At 38.9% G+C, this 20,591-nt stretch overlaps 1 protein-coding gene across 4 annotated transcripts in view; it reads left to right on the top strand.

Moving 5' to 3' along the window:
- The window catches only part of GOLPH3L (golgi phosphoprotein 3 like), a 41,458-nt gene extending 33,084 nt beyond the window's left edge, over positions 1 to 8,374 (top strand). For all 4 annotated transcript variants that reach the window (XM_059080968.2, XM_059080960.2, XM_067035394.1 and 1 more), the window contains one exon: positions 7,685 to 8,374. In XM_059080968.2, the coding sequence (XP_058936951.1) occupies positions 7,685 to 8,112 (428 nt within the window). In that variant the 3' untranslated portion in view covers positions 8,113 to 8,374. The remainder of the gene's footprint in view (positions 1 to 7,684) is intronic.
- Positions 8,375 to 20,591: the final 12,217 nt, after the last annotated feature.

Here is a 20,591-nt window from a genome sequence, read left to right as displayed (position 1 = left end):
TTCTTATTATTAAATAGTTTAATCCATTTTCATTTAAAGTAATTACTGATAAGGAGACAGTCAATTCTGCCATTTTGCTATTTGTTTCCTTTTTTTTAATTAAAAAATTTTTTTAATTAATTAATTTTTAATTTATTTTATTTTTGGCTGTATTTGGTCTTCATTGCTGCACACAGGCTTTCTTTAGCTGTGGCAAGCGGGGGCTACTCTTCATTGTGGCATGCGAGCTTCTCATTGCAGTGGCTTCTCTTGTGGAGCATGGGCTCTAGGCCCACGGGCTTCAGTAGTTGTGGCACATGGGCTCAGTAGTTGTGGCTCGCAGGCTCTAGAGTGCAGGCTCAGTAGTTGTGGCACACAGGCTTAGTTGCTCCACGGCATGTGGGAACTTCCTGAACCAGGGCTTGAACCCGTGTCCCCTGCATTGGCAGGCTGATTCTTAACCACTGCATCACCAGGGAAGCCCCAGCTATTTGTTTTCTATTACTATATGGCCTATAGATTTTTGTCCTCACTTCCCACATTACTGTCTTCCTTTATGTTTGGTTTATTTTTTGTAGTGAAACATTTTGATTCCCCTCTCATTTTCTTTTGTGTATATTCTATAGACATTTTTGTTATTGTACCATTACATTTAACATCCTAAAGTTAATGACAACCTAATTTGAATTTATACCAACTTAACTTCAATAACACAAAAACTGTTCCACTCTGTCTGGTTTGATGTCACAGATTATACCTTTATAAACTTTGTGACCAATAATATAGATTAATAATTGTTTTTTAATGCATTTGTCTTTTAAAGTATATAGAAAATTTAAAATGGAGTTATGAAACAAAATTAGCTTTTATGGTTGTCCATGTGTTTATCCTTTATTGGATATCTTTATTTCTTCATACTGCTTCAAGTTACCTCTAGCTTCCCTTCATTTCAACCTGCAGCACTCCTTTTTAGCATTTCTTGCAGGGCAAGTCTAGTGGTCACAGACTTCCTCAGTTTTTGTTTATCTGGGAAAGTCTTAATTTCACTTTTGAAGGACACTTTTTCTGGATATAGGATTCTCAGGTGACAGATTTTTTTTCTTTCAGCTCTTTGAATATGTCAGCCCACTGTCTTCTAGCCTCCAAAGTTTCTGATGAGAAGTCTGGTGATAATCTTATTGAAGACACCTTGTGTGTGACAACTCACTTATCTCTTCCTGCTTTCAAGATTCTTTATCTTTGTAAACTACATACAATGCTGGCGAGGGTGTAGAGAAAAAGGAACCCTCCTACACCGTTGGTAGGATTGCAAATTGGTGCAGCCACTATGGAGAACAGTATGGCGTTTCCTTAAAAAACTAAAAATAGAGTTACCATACAATCCATCAATCACATTCCTGGGCATATATCTGGGAAAACTCTAATTCAAAAACATACATACACCCCAATGTTCATAGCAGCACTATTTGCAATAGCCAAGACATGGAAGCAACCTAAGTGTCCATCAACAGCTGATGAACAGATAAAGAAGATGTGGTATATATACACAATGGAACATTACTCAGCCATAAAAAAGAATGAAATAATGCCATCTGCATCAACATGGATGGACCTAGAGATTATCATATTAAGTGAAGTAGCTCAGACAGAGAAAGACAAATATCATATGATATCACTTATATGTAGAATCTTAAAAATAAATGATACAAATGAACTATATATAAAACAGAAATAGACTCAGACATAGAAAACAAACTTTTGGTTACCAAAGTGGATAGCAGAGGCAGGGTGTGGGGGAGATAAATTAGGAGTTTGGGATTAACATATACACACCATTATATATAAAATAGATAAACAACAAGGACCTACTGTATAGCACAGGGAACTATATTCTATATATCATAATAACCTATAATGGAAAAAATCTTATAATAACCTATAATGGAAAAGAATCTGAAAAAAGAATATAGGTACATACATGTAACTGAATCACTGTGCTCTATACCTGAAACTAAAACAACATTGTAAATTAACTATACTTCAATTTAAAAAATGGTTAAGAAAAAGATTATTTATCTTTGGCTTTCAATAGTTTGATTATGATGTGTCTCAGATGGATGTTTTAGTCAACATTGAGCTCATTGAGCTTCTTAGATTTGTAGATTCGTGTCTTTCATGAAATTTGGAAAGTTTTCAGCCATTATTTTTTCAAATATTTTTTTTGCCCTTTTTTCTCTCTCTTCTCCTCTGGGATTCCTACAATGAAAATATTTGTCCATTTGGTGGTGTCTCAGAGGTACCTTAGGGCTCCATTCACTTTTTTTGCTGTTGTTCCCCAGACTTTATTACTTCAGTTGTCCTATCTTCATATTTGCTAATTCTTTCTTCTGCCTGCTTAAATCTGTTTTTGAACCCATATAGTATATTCTTCATTTTAGTTATTGTATTTAAGCTCCAGACTTTCTTTTTGGTTCCTTTTTATAATTTCTAACACTTTATTGGTATTCTAATTTTGTTCATACATCATTTTCCTGTCTTTGCCCATGTCTTCCTTTAGCTATTTGCTAAAGGAAGCATCATAAAGGAACAGCTCTAAGACAGTTGTTTTCAAGCCTTTGTCTAGTAAACTTGACACCTGGACTTCCTCAAGTGCAAATTATGTCATTTTATTTTTTTCCTTTTTTTTTTTTTTTTTTTTTTGCGGTACATGGGCCTCTCACTGTTGTGGCCTCTCCCGTTGCGGAGCACAGGCTCCGGACGCACAGGCTCAGCGGCCACGGCTCACGGGCCCGGCCGCTCCGCGGCATGTGGGATCTTCCCAGACCGGGGCACGAACCCGCATCCCCTGCATCGGCAGGCGGACTCTCAACCACTGCGCCACCAGGGAAGCCCCTATTTTTTTCCTTTTAATGGGCCATACCTTTCTCTTTCTCTATATACCTTGTGATTTTTGTTGTTGTTGAAAACTGGACATTTAATCTTATAATGTGGTAACTCTGGAAATCAGATTTTCCCCATCCCCCAGGCTTTGCTGTTTTTGTTTTTGTTTTTTCCTGAGGTTACACCTTTTCTTGAGGAAGCAAAGTGGCTTTCTAAAATACTGTGTACATGTAGTTGTTTTTGAATGTTAAAAAAAAAAAAAAAAAACCTTCTTTTTTAAATCCCCTGGAAGCTGCTTCAGCTGGTGGGAATTGGGACATGGCAGCCTTTAGCTGCATGTCAGCCATCAGAAGCTGCAATCCATAATCAGAACACTGATCATGATATTTCAGAGACAAGGTCCTTATTGCCCACCCTGACTCAAGCAAGCTACACCAAAACAACAGATTGCTCTCCCCACAACTGCCTATCATAGGGCTGGGGGCTGAGTAGTCACTACTGCACTGAAGGCTGAAATTGACTGATTAACCACAATTTGCCAGCCTAGCCTTTCCCTGGAACCTACAAGTGTTCACAGAAACTCCAGAGTTCCAAAGATAGTTGTTTCAGATAGATTCTACTAGTATAATTATTGTCTAGGTGGAGAGATGAGTTTCTGGTGTTTGTTACTCTGCCATTGTCCCAGATGTAATATCTCAGTGATTAACATTTTAAAGACCCTTATTGGGCTTCCCTGGTGGCACCATGGTTAAGAATCCACCTGCCAATGCAGGGGGCACGGGTCTGAGCCCTGTCTGGGAAGATCCCACATGCCATGGAGAAACTAATCCCACGAGCCACAAGTACTGAGCCTGAGCTCTAGAGCCTGCCAGCCACAACTACTGAGCACACGTGCTGCAACTACTTAAGCCCTCACGCCTAGAGCCCGTGCTCCACAGCAAGAGAAGCCACTGCAATGAGAAGCCCATGCACAGCAACAAAGAGTAGCCCCCACTTGCCGCAACTAGAGGAAGCCTATGCACAGCAACAAAGGCCCAACTCAGCCATTAATTAATTAATTAATTTTTTAAAAACACCCTTATCAACTATACCCAGTTTTTCTTTAGGGCCCATTTCAAATATTATTTTTGTGTCCCCACTTTCACCTCATTCTAGATTGTAAATTTTTTGAGGACAGAAATAGGGACTGTTTTTCAAAGTGGCTATACTGTTTTACATTCCCACCAACCAGTGTGTGAGAGTTTCAGTTCCTCCACATCCTCATCAATACTTGTTATTCTCTGTCTTTGTAATTTTATTTTAGCCATCCTAGTGAGTATATAGTGGTATAGCATTGTGATTTTTATTTGCAATCCCCTAATGACTAATGATGTTGAGCATGTTTATATGTGTTTATTGGCCATTTGTATATCTTCTTTGGAGAATTGTCTATTCAGATCCTTTGCCCATTTTTTGTGTGTGTGGTACGCGGGCCTCTCACTGTTGTGGCCTCTCCCGTTGCAGAGCACAGGCTCCAGAAGCACAGGCTCAGTGGCCATGGCTCACAGGCCTAGCCACTCCACAGCATGTGGGATCCTCCCAGACCAGGGCATGAACCCGTGTCCCCTGCATTGGCAGGCGGACTTGCAACCACTGTGCCACCAGGGGAGCCCCCCTTTGCCCATTTTTAAATTGGATTTGCTTTTTACTATTGAGTTGTACTGTTAAAATATGTTCTAAATACAAATCTTTTCAGATACATGATTTGCAAAATTTTTCTCTCATTTTGTGGGTTGTCTTTTCAGTTTCTTGATTGTGTCCTTTGAAGCATAAAAGTTTTTGATTTTGATACATTTCAACTGATCTTTTTTTACTTTTGTTGCTTGTAATTTTGTTATAATATCTAAGAAACCATTACCTAACCCAACAGCATAAAAATTTATTCCAATATTTTCTTCTAGGTGTTATATAGCTTTAGCTCTTTCATTTGTGTCTATTATCCTTTTTGAGATTAATTGTTGTATATGATGTGAGGTAGGGCTCTTATGTCATTCTTTTGCATGAGAATATATATACAGTTGTCCTACCACTATTGTTAAAAAGACTGTGTCCCCCATGAATTGTCATGGTATCATTGTCAGAAATCATTTGACCATAAATGTATGGGTTTATTTCTGGACTCTTCCACTGATCTATATGTCTGTCATTATGCCAGTACCACACTTCTCGATTGTTGTAGCTTTGTAGTAATTTTGAAATCAGGAAGTGTGAGTCTTCCAACTCTGTTCTTTTTCAGGATTATTTTGGCCATTCTGGGTCCTTTGCATTTCCATATGAATTTTGGGATCAGCTTGTCAATTTCTGCAATAAAGCAAGCTAGGATTTTAATAGCGATTGTGTTGAATCTGTAAATCAATTTGGGGAATAGTGATATCTTAATAATAGTAAGTCTTCCAGTACATGAACATGGGATAGCTTTTCATTTATTTAGATCTTCTTTAATTTCAACAATATTTTGTAATTTTCAGTATACATGTCTTGTACTTCTTTTGTTAAACTTATTCCTAAGTATTTTCTTTTTGATGCTCTTGTAAATGTAGTTGTTTTCTTAATTTCTTTTTCAGGTTGTTCATTGCTAATATATAGAAGTTAAGTTCATTTTTGAGTATTAATCTTGTATCCTGGAACCTTGCTGTACTTATTAGCTGTAATTCTTTTAAAGCAAATTTCTTAGATTTTTCTGTACACAAGATCATGTCATCTGAAAATAAAAGTAGTTTAACTTGTTCCTGTCTAATCTGGATGCCTTTTATTTCTTTTTCTTACCTAATTACCCTGGCTAGAACCTTCAGTACAGTGCTGAATAGGAGTGATGAGAATGACTTCCTTGTCTTATCCCTGATCTTAGAAGGACAACATTCAGTCTTTCCCCATTAAATATTATGCTAGCTGTACATTTTTCACAAATTCCCTCTATCAAGTTGAGAAAGTTTCTGTCTGTTCCTAGCTTGTGGAGTGTTTTTATCATGTAAGGGTGTTGGATTTTATCAAATGCTTTTTTGTGTGTCTATTGAGATGATCACTTCTTTTTTGCTTTTTATTCTATTGACATGACATATTACTTGATTTTTATATTTTAAAGCAAACTTGCATTTCTGGTTTAAGTCCCCCCGATCATATTACATAGTTTAGGAGGGTTTTTTGTTTCTTTTCTTTTATTTATTTATTTATTTTTGGCTGCATTGGGTCTTCGTTGCTGCACGTGGGCTTTCTCTAGTTGTGGCGAGCAGGGGATGCTCTTCATTGCAGTGCGCAGGCTTCTCATTGCTGTGGATTCTCTCGTTGCAGAGCATGGGCTCTAGGTGAGCAGACTTCAGTAGTTGTGGCATGCGGGCTCAGTAGTTGTGGCTCATGGGCTCTAGAGCGCAGGCTCAGTAGTTGTGGCACACGGGCTTCGTTGCTCCACAGCATGTGGGATCTTCCCAGACCAGGGCATGAACCTGTGTCCCCTGCATTGGCAGGTGGATTCTTAACCACTGTGCCACCAGGGAAGCCCCGCTTTTTTGTTTTTTGTTTGTTTTTTCCTTCAGCCTCGCCACGCAGCTTTCAGGATCTTAGTTCCCTGACCAGGGATTGAACCCACACCCTTGACAGTGAAAGCACAGAGTCCTAACCACTGGACCACCAGGAAATTCCCTACATAGTGTTTATTATATGTTGCTAGATTTGTTCACTAGTATTTTGTTGAGCATTTTTATACCTATATTCATAAGGGATATTGGTCTACAGTTTTCTTGTGAAGTCTTTGTCTCCTTTTACTATCAGAGTAATACTTACTGCATAGACTAAGGAAGTGTTCCCTCCTCTTCCTCTTCTTTTTTTTTAAGCATTTGTGAAGGATTGGCATTAATTCTTCATTAATGTTTGGTAGAATTACCAGTAAAGCCAACTTGACCACACTTTTCTTTGCGGGAAGTTTTAAAGTTACTATTCAATCTATTTACTTGTTATATATATATTCAAATTCTTTCTTGTTGAGTTGGTTTAGGTAATTTGTGTATTTCAAAGAATTTGTCCATTCTTCTAGGTTGTCTAATTTGTTGGCATCCTATTTTACATAATATTTCCTTATAATCCTTTTTATTTTTATAAGGTCAGTAGTGATGTCTCCTCTTTCATTCCTAATTTTAGTAATTTTGAGTCTTCTCTCTTTTTTCCTTGGTCACTCTAGGTTTGTCCTTTTTTTAATCTTTTCATTGAACCAAGTTTTGATTTTATTGATTTTCTGTTTCCTCTCTAATCTTTATTATTTCCTTTCTCCTGCTTGCTTTGGGTTTAGTATGATCTTCTTTTTCTAGTTTTTTAAGATAGAATGTTAGGTTATTGATTTGACATCTCCTTTTCTAATATAACATTTGGATCATAAATTTCCCTCTTCGTACTGCTTTAAGCTGCATCCCATAAGTTTTGTATGTTGTGGGGTTTCTTTCATTCAACTCAAAGTATTTTTAAAATTTTCCTTGTGATTTCTTCTTTGACTCATTGGTTATTTCAGATTGTGTTGTTTAATTTCCACATATTTTTTAATTTCCCAAATTTCTGTCTGTTATTAATTTCTAGTTTAATTCCATTGTGATTGGATAGCATACTTTGTATGTTTTCAGTCCTTTTAAATTTATTAAGGCTTGTTTTATGGCCTAGCATATGGTCTATCCTGGAGAATGTTTCATGAGCACTTGAGAAGAATGTACATTCTACTGTTATAGGGTAGAATATTCTATAGATGTCTTCATAGGTCTAGTTGGCTTATAGTGTTGTTCAAGCCTTCTATTTATTTTTCCCATAGGTGAGACCTGGAACCCTTTCAAATTACAGTACCAGCTGAGAAATGTAAGAGAGCGAATTGCAAAGAACCTAGTAGAGAAGGGTATTCTAACCACTGAGAAGCAGAATTTCCTCCTATTTGACATGACTACTCACCCAGTGACCAATACAACAGAGAAGCAGCGACTAGTGAAAAAGCTTCAAGACAGTGTCCTAGAGCGGTGGGTAAATGACCCTCAGCGTATGGACAAGCGAACACTAGCACTACTGGTGCTAGCCCACTCCTCTGATGTGCTAGAGAATGTCTTCTCCTCTCTGACAGATGACAAGTATGATGTGGCAATGAATCGGGCTAAGGACCTAGTGGAACTGGACCCTGAGGTAGAGGGGACAAAGCACAGTGCCACAGAGATGATCTGGGCTGTGCTGGCAGCCTTCAATAAATCCTAAAGCCAGCAGGTGGGTTTCTCCTTTTCCCTTGCTGGCCAGTGACTGTCAGAGACACCATCACCAAGCTTTGTGTGATGAGATGTTTTCCATCATGTTTTTTCCTTCTCTTGAATCAAACTCGTTATTTGGGGAGAGCAACTTCAAGGCTCCTGTACAGACCTTGACTATTATAAGCAGACTTTATTTTTCCCTATACTTCCACTCCAGAGGTGAATAAACTGGGTGAACCAACACACACCCAATAAATAAAAATTTCCTCTCATTTCTTGGTTTAACTAGTGTGCTTTTGCATTAGCAGGAATATCTAAGTGAGATTTGGATTTCTCTACCCACAGAACGTGAATGAGATGTAGAGCAAACCATTTATCATATTTTAAAATTTTTATTTTCCATTTTAAATATATGTTTTCAGTCTGTCTCTCAGGCTCTGCTAAGTAATGTAGCTTGTTGAAGTAACCATCTCTTTGAATAAGGGGCAATGGAAACAAAACTAATTTTTGGAGCATATGGTCTCTGGGATATAAATGCATGTCCTGCTAGTGGTTTTCTCATTTTTCCTTTTCTAACCTAATGAGAATATTCCAAATGTGATTACCTGGTTCTCACAGTCCTAGAACCAGAAATATATTCTCTACTCTCTCTCAGCATTATCCTACTCCATCATTCATTAGAACAGAAGTCTAAATGAAAAAAAAGTATCTCTCAACCACCTCCTTCAAGCAGTCATCAATACAATTTGCAAAGGGAGGTGGCATCAGAATTTCCACTCTTTAGCACATGACTATCCTGATTCCTCCTGACTACTTTAAATGTCCCTACTCTGATTGAATTTAGGGAGTTGTAAATTTCAATTGCAGAGTAGCAGCATCCTGAGTCCAGACAATGTATCTAAACTCTGGATCTTCTTGTTCCCTATTTTGGCTTCCTACATAAATTGATAGATTCTGTGTATATTTAAGGGTTCTGGAGGTAGTTTTATCTATATTTAATCCAGATACCCTTGTAGTCATTAGTCTTATCTCAACACAACCATCTGTCTAACCAAATTGCTAAAACATTTTTTAATTCAGTAGTGAATGCAAACAGAAGCTTATTAAGAAAAATCTTGTTTAGAAGGGCAATTTGATCTTAAAAGCATCCTGATATAAAGTCCAGTATTGGGTAATATAGAGGACCGGCACCAAACTGTACTAATGTCAAGCATTTTTGATGCTGATACTTTTAATGGATCTTGCCTCTTGACAACTACAGAGAAACTGGCTATCAAAGGGCTAATACAGATGATCCAGACCTGATATAAAATCTTCCTGATCAGAAGTAATTAAATGAATGATTGTAACTTTCATCTTCTCCCCTAAACCTGTCTAGCTCCATAAAATTCCCCAACTCAATTAACTTTCTTTTTTCACTTTAGGTATCACTTAGGTGACTAGAGATATAAATTTTAAAGTGAAACAAATTCTTAAATGTGAAGCTGAGTAGAGCTTCAGTCAGGCTCTCTAAAAGTATAAAAACCAGTCCCTGGTTGTCTCTACCTGACTTAGTTTTTTCTTTCAATATGAAAACAATTCGGCATGAATTGAAACCAGGTTTTCCTGTGGAAAGTTTCAGCTTGATTGGGAGAATAGAAGTTGAGTTGAGTTCTTTCTAGCAACTCTTGGTCAGTGTTTATTTTTATATTGTATCTCAATAAGATGAAGATGTCTTCAGTTTGAATCTGCATAATGTTCATTGCAAAACACCTTTTCATTTAATGCATATGGCCTTCACATTTCTGTATAATAAAGATCAATTATTGTCTGTGGTATCTCTGGGCAGTTTTACAACTTCAGTTATTTTAACTGGAAATAAGAACTTTTCACACAAGGCTAGTAACACTCCCCGTTTACACTAGGATACCAGCCTCTGTTTCATCCTGTGTGGAAAATTAGGGATACACAAATATTATAATTGTAACATATATATACTGGAGGGCAGGGCACGTTAAGTCTAACCCGAACATCAGCTAATGTAAAGTCTGAATAGTGTCTCCATCTCGAGCAAAATAAGTTACCCAATTACACCATTATTACCATGAAGAGAATGAGTATATTCTGTCCTATTAATAACTACTTGCACGTGGCACCTGAACTTACTGAAGAGCTGAAAGTCTTAGGTTCCAAGTGTAGGTAACATACCTAACTATAACAGAGTTAACAACGTGTGAAAAGAAAAATAATTGAGCTTGTAATTGGCTTATTGTTCTTCACTTCTTTTATAATGTCTACAGTATAAAGGACAATAAGAAATGTATTTACTAGGATTGTTTATACTTGTTATTTTTATTTCAGAAAAAGTATTGTTTTCTCATAAGTCATCCTTTGTAACAATGTTTCTCAAAATGTGGTGCATCAGAATAACCTTTGTGGGGGTGAGTACTTTGCCAAAATACAGGTTCCTAGTAAATCAGTCTCTGGGGTTGGGGGCTTAGGAAGCTGCATTTTAAAAGTCTCTAAAAGCTTACATGTTAAAATTTGGGAACACTGCTTTATATTTTATTGCCTATAATTCATTCATCCAAAAAATATTGAGTACTTACAAATTAAATGGCACTTGCTAGATGTGACAATAAAAAATTGTGTAGGACACAATTTCGGCCCCCAAGAACTCACATTTAAGTGGGCAAATAAGATACTTTGTGATAAATGCTCATATGGAAGTATAAACTTAATTTTTAGAAGCACAAAGAAGTAGCATTCTTCCAGGGAACATTAGGAAAGACTTAGAAGAGGTTGTTTATTATAGTGGCTTTCATGTATTAAGTACTTTTCTTGTGAGGTACTATTCTAACCACTTCATATATTTTTCTCATTTAGTCCTCAACACTAAAAAACCATAGAAGATTATATTAAAGAAAATTCAGAGAGGTAGTGAGGCTTGCCTAAGGACATTGTGCAGAGCTTTTAACCACAGGCTTTTAACCACTACTCTCTCCTGCCTTCATTTAAGCTCAATCTTGAAGAATCTTCTCAGGTTGAAAAGGAAGAGCCAAGGCTATGCTGGGCTAGGGAAACAAAATACAGAATGTACAAAGTAATTTGTTACGTTCTAGAATTTCATGAATGTGTGTGCTTTTCACATATCTCTATCTCTCAAAAGAGATTGTTCTAAGAGAATATATTCAAGTTGTAGACTAAAGAAGGGTTTTTGAAACTAGCAAACTATCTGCTTTTGTTTACCTTCATTTATTCCTTCTCTGATGCTTTTCTTATATAAAACTTTTCTGGCATATCATTTTCCTTCTCCCTTAACTTCTTTTAACACTTCTTACAGGGTAAGTGTGCTGGACATAAATTCCCTCAGTTTTTATCTGAAAGTATTTATCCTTCACTTTTTTTTTTTTTTTTTTTTTTTTTTTCGGTATGCGGGCCTCTCACTGTTGTGGCCTCTCCCGTTGCAGAGCACAGGCTCCGGACGCGCAGGCCTAGCGGCCATGGCTCACGGGCTTAGTTGCTCCGCGGCATGTGGGATCTTCCCGGACCAGGGCACGAACCCGTGTCTCCTGCATCGGCAGGCGGATTCTCAACCACTGCGCCACCAGGGAAGCCCTATCCTTCACTTTTGAAGGATAATTTTACTGGATATAGAATTCTAGATTGCTGGGTGTTTTTTTTGTTTTTGTTTTACAATACGTTTTTATTTTTTATTTTTTAAAATATGTATTTATTTATTTGGCTGTGCCGGGTGTTCCTTGTGGCATGCCAGATGAGGGATCTTTAGTTGCGGCATGCAGGATGTAGTTCCCTGACCAGGGATCGAACCCAGGTCCCCTGCATTGGGAGTGCAGAATCTTAACCACTGGATCACCAGGGAAGTCCCCAACACTTTAAATATTTCACTGTACTCTCTTCTTGCATGAGTGTTTTCTGATATCAAATTTTAACAAAACTGGGCTTCCATGGTAGCGCAGTGGTTGAGAATCTGCCTGCCAATGCAGGGGACACGGGTTCGAGCCCTGGTCTGGGAAGATCCCACATGCCGCGGAGCAGCTAAGCCCGTGAGCCACAACTACTGAGCCTGCGCGTCTGGAGCCTGTGCTCCGCAACAAGTGAGAGGCCGCGCACCGCGATGAAGAGTGACCCCCGCTTACCCCAACTAGAGAAAGCCCTCGCATAGAAACGAAGACCCAACACAGCCCAAAATAAATAAATAAATTTAAAAAATTTTTAACAAAACTATAAAGAGAATTCTAATTGAAAGATTTTTTAAATGTTCTTTTCCATACAGCTAAAATGCACAGATTATATATTCATATAATTTCTAAGAATGTGTTTTACTCCCTAAAGAATAAAAATAATTGCTGTAATGCTGAAATAAGTTAAGTAGAATGGATTTTTTATATTTTCCTATTACCTATTACATGTGTACATGAATCTTTGTTCCTGTGTCCCCAGTTCTTCTCAAGGCCTTGGTCTGCCTTCCTTTTCTCCTCAGTGAGTTCCAGGTGTGTACATAATTTGGAAAGAGACAGACTAGACATGACTTCTTACTGATAAGTGAGAAAGGGAGCCATCCCTCCCAGAAAGCAATAAAATTCTCTTGGAATGCAAGTCAGAAAAGCAAGCGTCACTTCCTGGCAGAAATCATTTTCTAGCAGCCCAACTCACTGCTGTTAGTTTTTCTTTACATTCCAGATTGTAAAAAAGTAGATTCAATTTGGGTGGAAGGTGGGGAGCAAATACTCCATAAGAACTCTTCAAATACACGTGTTTTGTGTAGATTTTTGTTCCCTATCAATACTCTGCCCATCACTTTGTTTTTCTCAACTAAGTGAACATCCCCAAGAATAATAGCATATTTTATCTGAACTTACTTTAGAAACTCAGCTAGGAATCTAGAGGCTTCTGCCCCATCAGAAGGACTGCTTGACCAAATCGCCATGTTTCTGCCACATATGCAAGCCTAATAGATGTATGTTATTCTCCTGATTTGATGGGAAAAAATTCAAAGCCAAAGTTTTTCTCATATTTCAGAGATGCTGAGATCCCACTCCCAATCTAAAGATGAGTACTTCTTCAAAGATTTCTGGACATTTAAAGCCATAATGCAACACCTCAAAATACTTATGGGTTAGCCTTAATAATAATTTTTTTTTAAAAAGTTTTCCCCCAGCTCTGTCACCCCAGCCTTTCTTGAACTCACAAGTGGAGGCCAGAAGGCTCTTAGATAACTTAGTTTAAACTGATTTATATTAAACTAAATTGGATTCCTTTCATTTGAGAGCAGGGAGGAAGAGATGTTTATGATCAAAGAGGGGAAGACTAGAGAAAGTAACAGAATAGTTAACTAGATTCTTAACATTGTGAACATTTAAAAGACTGAACAAATACTTTTTATTTTAAAATGTTCATGTTTTAAAAATTAGATGACTTAATTCAGTCTTTCACTTCTCTCCTCCATCTTACTCTTCACATTAGATACCTTTTAAAACTTTTATGGAATCATAACCAGAAAAATGCTTAAATCAAAATAAATAAAAATGTACGACTCAGTAATGAATAGTGAGCATACCTATGTAACCAGCACCCTAGTCAAGAAACAAAACATTACCAGCTCCCCAAAAGCCCCCTTCATGCCCTCTCCCAGTCACTATATCCCTCCTTCAAGCTAACTACAATCCTGACTTTTAATACAATAGATTGGGTTTTGCTTTTGAACATTAATAGAAATGAAATCATCCAATATATTTTTTGTGATGGTTGATTATTTTATTTTGAACATTTGGGTTGTTCTAGTTTGGAGAAATTATAAATAGAGATGCTGTGAATACTTGTTTTGGTGAACATGAGAATGCATTTCAGTTGGATGTATGTACCTAGGAGTGGAATTGCTGGACTATAGGGTTTGAATTACATTTAGCTTTAGTATATAGTGCCGCCAGTTTTCCAAAGTATGGTTATACCAATTTACACTCCCACCAACCATACTACAGAGCTTTTAAATTGTCAAATCATAAATTTAGGGCACATGACTGGGTTGAACACAAATCTGAATAAATGAAGGCCACTGTAAATTCCTGTGACAATGCTTTAATTTATGGAAACAACTTCTCTGGTGGGCTTCAGTGGGTCTCTGTACACCCTGAAAATATGTACAATATTTTTGCATGGATGCATGTGTGTATACATGCACTTTGAGGAGAGAAGAAACACAGGTTGTATTAGATTCTCAAAGATCAGATTTCCCATATTTTGGAAAACTGGTGGCTGTGTATACTAAAGCTAAACATAATCCAATGCTTCACACACACACACACACACACACACACACACACACACTCACACACACACTCACACACACACACACACACACACGTTAAGAATGATTGCTTTATGGGAGCCCAGCAATCAAGAAGCTATTTGCTTGCTATTAGCAAACTGTTCTACGTTGGTTATGGTGCATTGACATAGACAGTCTGAATAGGCAGGTTTCCTGTGGTTAACAGACAAGGATTAGCACCCTTGACCACTTAATTTTCCTTTATTTTTAGCAGGTTAAAATTCTTGATTAAAATAGCTTCATAATGTTTTGATAACTACATATTTTGATAACTATTTTTATAACAGCTTTATTGATATAAAATGTACATACCATATAACATACCTACTTAAAGTGAATAATTTGATGGTTTTTTAGTATATTCACAGCATCATGCTATCACCACAACCAATTTTAGAACATGTCATCACCCTAGAAAAAAACACATACCCATTAGCAGTCATTCCCCATTTCCCTCAGTCCTAGGCAAACACTAATGTACTTTCTGTCTCTGCAGATTTGCCTATTCTGGACATTTCATATAAATGGAATCATACAATATGTGTCTTTTGTGACTGCTTCTTTCACTTAGCATAATGTTTTCAAGGTTCATCCATGTTGTAGTATGTATCAGTGCTTCATTTATTTTTATTGGCAAATAATATTACACTGTATAGAAAGACCACATTTTTGGACTTCCCTGGTGGTCCAGTGGTTGAGACTCCATGCTTCCACTGCAGGGGGCATGGGTTCAATCCCTGGTCGGGGAAGTTACACACTCCATGTGATGCCTCCAAAAAAAAAAGTGCTCTCCTCACCAGTGTGTCAAAAAATAAATAAATAAAGCAATGTGGATATTAAAAAAAAAACTCTTAAAAAATACCACATTTTAAATGATGTCTTTAGAGAATACAATGTGTCCAAAACAAAATCTATATTTCTTCTCCTAAACCTCCTACTTTCATATTTCCCCATATTAGTAAATGGTGCCATCGTTCACTTAGCTGCTCAGGCCAAAAGCTTTGAAGTTATCCTGGATTCTCATAACAGCAAATTCTGTTGGTTGTACCTTCAAAACTCCACATCCAGCCATTTCAACCTTCTCTGTAGCCACTACCTCCTAGTCCAAACCACTGTCATCTCTCCTAATTGGTGTCCTACTGCTGCTTCCACTTCAATGCAGTGTATGGCAGAGGTGAGATATTTATGAGAAGAGAGACTTTTCTGTTCTCAGGGGGAAAATCATTTTAAAAACTTTGAAATGGGCAAAAACATTATTGGGTATTGTCTAGAGGAATCTTTGGCATAACCGATCTATGGCTTTCATTGTCTTTGAACTATTTTACAATTTGTAAATTGAGGAAACTGATGGCAGTGCAAATGATTCTCATACATAGACAAATGAATTTTGGCCAGTGAGATACAATTTCCACCCTGTGAAAAAGATAACTCCAAACATAATATTTTATGCCCTGTAGATATTTGCCAATTTTATATCTATTAGCAATTTCAGCATTCTTAATTGCCTATATATATGTCTGTCTTCAGATTCTCTTTTGAACCAGTTTAACATCTTACTAGTTCCCTCATTTGTATGAGTTATGATTTTACTTTTTTGAAAATTATCTTTAACACTGTGTTATTCTGATCATTTAGCTACTTTTCTTAGGCTACACTTAAGGCCAGCCCTAAGAGTATACATTTCTAAAAGAGACAAGGAAGAGTATTGAGCTTGGTTAATTCCCTGGTATTCTCAGTCTGGCCCATCAGAGAGTGCTAATGGCATGTGTCTTAAACCCAGATATTTCTGCAGCTTTCTGACCACGCCGTGCGGCATGTGGGATCTTAGTTCCCCGACCAGGGTTCAACGAGGGATGGAACCTGTGCCCCTGCATTGGAAGCACGGAGTCTTATCCAGTGGACCACCAGGGAAGTCCCCAGTTTCACTTTTTATATTATTTTTTTAACTTATTTATTTATTTTTGGCTGCGTTGGGCCTTCTTTGCTGCACGCGGGCTTTCTGTGAGAGGGGGCTACCCTTCGTTGTGGTGCGCGTGGGCTTCTCATTGCGGTGGCTTCTCTTGTTGCAGAGCAAGGGCTCTAGGTGCGCAGGCTTCAGTAGTTGTGGCACAGGGGCTTAGTTGCTCCGCGGCATGTGGGATCCTCCTGGACCAGGGATCGAACCTGTGTCCCTCATTGGCAGGCCGATTCCTATCCACTGAGCCACCAGGGAAGCCCTTATATTCTTTTTATATTCCATTCTTCTCTAGAAACTTACTTAAGCACTGATGAATTTTACAGTGTTATTCCAAGATATCTCATCTCTCATACTCTGAAAAGATTTGGGTCTTCCCCTGAAAATTTCAAACATAAACAAGAAAAAAGACCAACAGACTAGGAATAAACAAGGAGTTCAGGTCCTCTTCTCTCCTCACTTTCCCCCCTCCAATCTGCTCTTCTCCCTGTATTTGCTTTTTGGTAAATGGCACCACCATTTACTCAGGAATTTGGGATTCATCCTTAATTCTCCGTCACCTTCATTCCCTACATCCAATATCATTTGTTTCTTCAGCTTCTCTTCATTCACACGGCCCTGCCTTTGATCAGGCCTTTCAAGTCTTGCCTGGATTACTGCAATCCTGGAGTCTCCCTCTCCACTTCAGTCCAATCTCCACATGGCTACTGTTGTCAAAAAACCTTGGCGCTCTGTGCACTGATGCCAAACAGAAATACGGAGATAGAGATTTTGAAGGATAAGGCTTTGAAGGCTTTATTCCTCTGCCATGCAAAGGGAAGACAGAGCAGGCTAGTGCCTTAAGAACTGTGCCCCCCTCCCTGGGGAACTGAGAGAGGTTATATAGCCAGGGCTCATAGTCTATGGTAGGTGATAAGGCTCTAGTAATGAAGCTCTTGTATTATTCTTCTTCCTGCATTAGTTCAAAACAGTCACAGCTGGCTCAGGCAAGCCCGGTAATTGGGTCTTTTTGTCTCTGGGTTATTGGCCTGCAACCTTCTTTCTGAAATGCAAATGCTACAAGGGGTGATTTGCTACAGGGGAGTGCAGGGTGTAATTCACATAGTGTTAAGGAGTGATAGATTAGCTTCATGAAGTACAAATCTAGTTACAGACACTATAGATTAGCAACAATTAAAATAAAACTAGGAGTGATTGACTCTTTCAGGCCAGTTTGTTTCTTCTCTAGTCTGTTCACTGTTCCTTTGTTTTCCTGTTTTTAAATTAATTAATTAATTAATCTGGCTGCATCGGGTCTTAGTTATGGCACACGGGCTCTTCGTTGCAGCATGCGGGCTCCAGAGCAAGCAGGCTCAGTAGTTGCGGCACACGGGCTTAGTTGCTCTGCGGCATGTGGGATGTGGGATCTTAGTTCCCAGGCCAGGGATCGAACCCGTGTCCCCTGCATCGGAAGGCAGATTCTCAACCACTGGACCACCAGGGAAGTCCCCTCTTGTTTTCTTTGTTTATCAGAAAAGTCTCCTTTTTCTTCTTGCTGCAACACTACCACAGTTATATCTTTCCAAATCCCAAGTCTAACAATACCATTTCCCTGCTTGAAATCAGAGGTTCCCCCTTTGTCTTCATGAAACTCCAACACTTTAGCATGACTTACAAGTCTCCCCAGTACCCCAGCAACCTGAACAGTGTCATGTCTTGCTGCTCCACAGGGGTTCCAAATCAGCCTTATTTGCAGTCTCTCCTTAGGGAGCTTTTTTTTTTTTTTTTTTTTGCGGTACGCAGGCCTCTCACTGTTGTGGCCTCTCCCGTTGCGGGGCACAGGCTCCGGACGCGCAGGCTCAGCTGCCATGGCTCACGGGCCCAGCCGCTCCGCGGCATGTGGGATCTTCCCGGACCGGGGCACGAACCCGCGTCCCCTGCATCGGCAGGCGCATTCTCAACCACTGCGCCACCAGGGAAGCCCCTTAGGGGGCTTTTTAAAAGTATAGATTTCCAGGCCCCAGCCCAGAGATGCTGATTCAACTGGGGTAAAAGAGGGCTGAAGAAACCTGTATTTTTATAAAGTTCCCTGGGAACTTCTAATCAACCGAGTCTGAGAACCAAGGATCCAGAACATGGAGTTTCTTATGACTCTATGTCTTTTCACATGAGGCTCCTTCTGCTTGAAAAGGGCTTCTCCACACTCCCTTTTTTTTTACCTTGAGTATTCCTATACTTCCTTAAATGTCATCTCCTCCAAGAAGCTGCTTTTAATAGTCTTTGCCGGTGTAAACCGTCTTGTCTCTTATCTTCTTACTCATCTGTGAACAGCTTGAAGGCAGGGACTGACCTTTATCTTTGCATCCATCCATGGTGCCTGAAATCGAGCAGGAACTTGCAGGGCCTTCTCAGGGACAGATCCCACTGTGTCCCTCACCTCTTGTTCATAGAAAAGCTTTAGCCTCCTAGGCTTTCCCCAAGTTCCAAAGAGCAAATTTAATCAAGAAAAGTGAGAAATGCAGAAACAAAGGAAATCAGTAGAGCAAGACAAAATAATAGTTCAGCCATAAAATAAAGTCAAGGGCTGTAGATAATATCCTGAGCCATATCCTTGAGTTCTTTTTCAGATGCTAAAATCCCCACCAGGCAGAGAAAGTTGACATGCATGCTGACCACCAGCACACAGACCCCAGACCAGTTGGAACCAGAAGGTTGATGACTGAGATTCACAAAACATCACCCCGTTACCTCACCATCACCAATTAGAGAATTGTGTAGGAGCTGATCACACAACCTATGACCCTATCCCTCACACTGGCATTAAAACTCTTCTCTGAAAGCCATGGGGGGTAGGGAGGTTTGGGTCCTTTGAACACTAACTATCCATTCTCCTGTGTGGTGCCCTGCAATAAACACTGTACTTTTCTTCATCACAACCCAGTGTCAGTATATAGGCTTTGCTGTGCATCCCAAGCAAATCAGACCCAAGTTTTGTTCAGTAACATGCCCAGCACAATACATAACACATAATGAGTGCTCAATGAAATTTGTTGGATGAAAGAGGAGTCTTGCTGGGCTAGCAGGATCTCACTCCCTCTAGAAACTCTTGCTATAGATACTTTCTCCTCAGTCAGGGGTCAGTCATCCTCTAAACTTTTATAAGATAGGGTAGTCCTCTAAATTGTCTTCCTTTCCTCCCCCCTCCTGCTAATCTCCAACTTTCCTATCCATCCTCATAGTCCCAGTTTAGGTTCTCTAACATCTAAAACATTCCTTGACCAGCTCAGCCAGAAATGATCTTTGAAACACTTATAAATACAACTAATTTGATAAGTGTCATACATTACCTAATATTATAGTTACTTCCACACAATGTGGTACCTTATATACTTAAATACATGTGTTGGTGACCTATAGCTTATTCCAACATATGGGTCACAGACACCCTGTCCTAACCACCTTCCCTATCATGCTCTGGAACTTCAAATTTTGTGACTTCACATTTGCTTGATTGTATCAACAGTGACTACTATAGCCATATCTGGCACCAAGTATAATTATTATAGGCTAGAGCTCATCATAACCTACAATGTCTCCACCTTCCCAGATACAAACTGAAATTTCCCTCTCACTGCAACTTCCTGTTCATCTGCCTCTCAGTCATTCCCACCAAATCTGAGCTTCAACTGTCTCATAACCAGTTCTTCAACTCTTTTCTACTCCTCCCAGTTAATCAATCTCATTCTGTCTTTCCTAAAGAGCCTAGATGCCACAGTCAGCTATTTCAACACACTGGCAAACCATTCTAGACTTCTTCATTGTCCTCCCTCCACTGTTCCTTCTTTACCAGTCCTTCATCCTGGTTAATTAACTCAGGCTGTCTGTTTTCTCCATCCCAAGGCAGCCAGGAGTTACTGACCAAAGTCACAAAGCCATGCCGATTAGGATTACTACACATTCACTCTTATCTAATCTCAGGTAGATCTTTCTTGCTGTTTTGCATCATTGCCATTTTCTATAGCACAGTTTCTACCCCATTTTTCCTAGATCCTCTATCCCACCCATCATCCCTTTTATTCTCAAAAGATTAACCTCAGAAAAGCAAGACCATTCAATATGACTTCTGTAAATGTTTAGCCACCTCAAAATCTCTCTGTACATTTCCCTTCCCTTTCTTCCTTTTCAGTGGCCAAAGCCAACCTGTCTGCCTCTCTCCCTCCTGATCTAA

The sequence above is a fragment of the Kogia breviceps genome, chromosome 1 (genome assembly GCF_026419965.1).
Source record: "Kogia breviceps isolate mKogBre1 chromosome 1, mKogBre1 haplotype 1, whole genome shotgun sequence".
Taxonomy (NCBI): Eukaryota; Metazoa; Chordata; class Mammalia; order Artiodactyla; family Physeteridae; genus Kogia; species Kogia breviceps.
The sequence above is the reverse complement of the archived record's forward strand: the minus strand, read 5'-3'. Positions and strand labels throughout refer to the sequence as shown.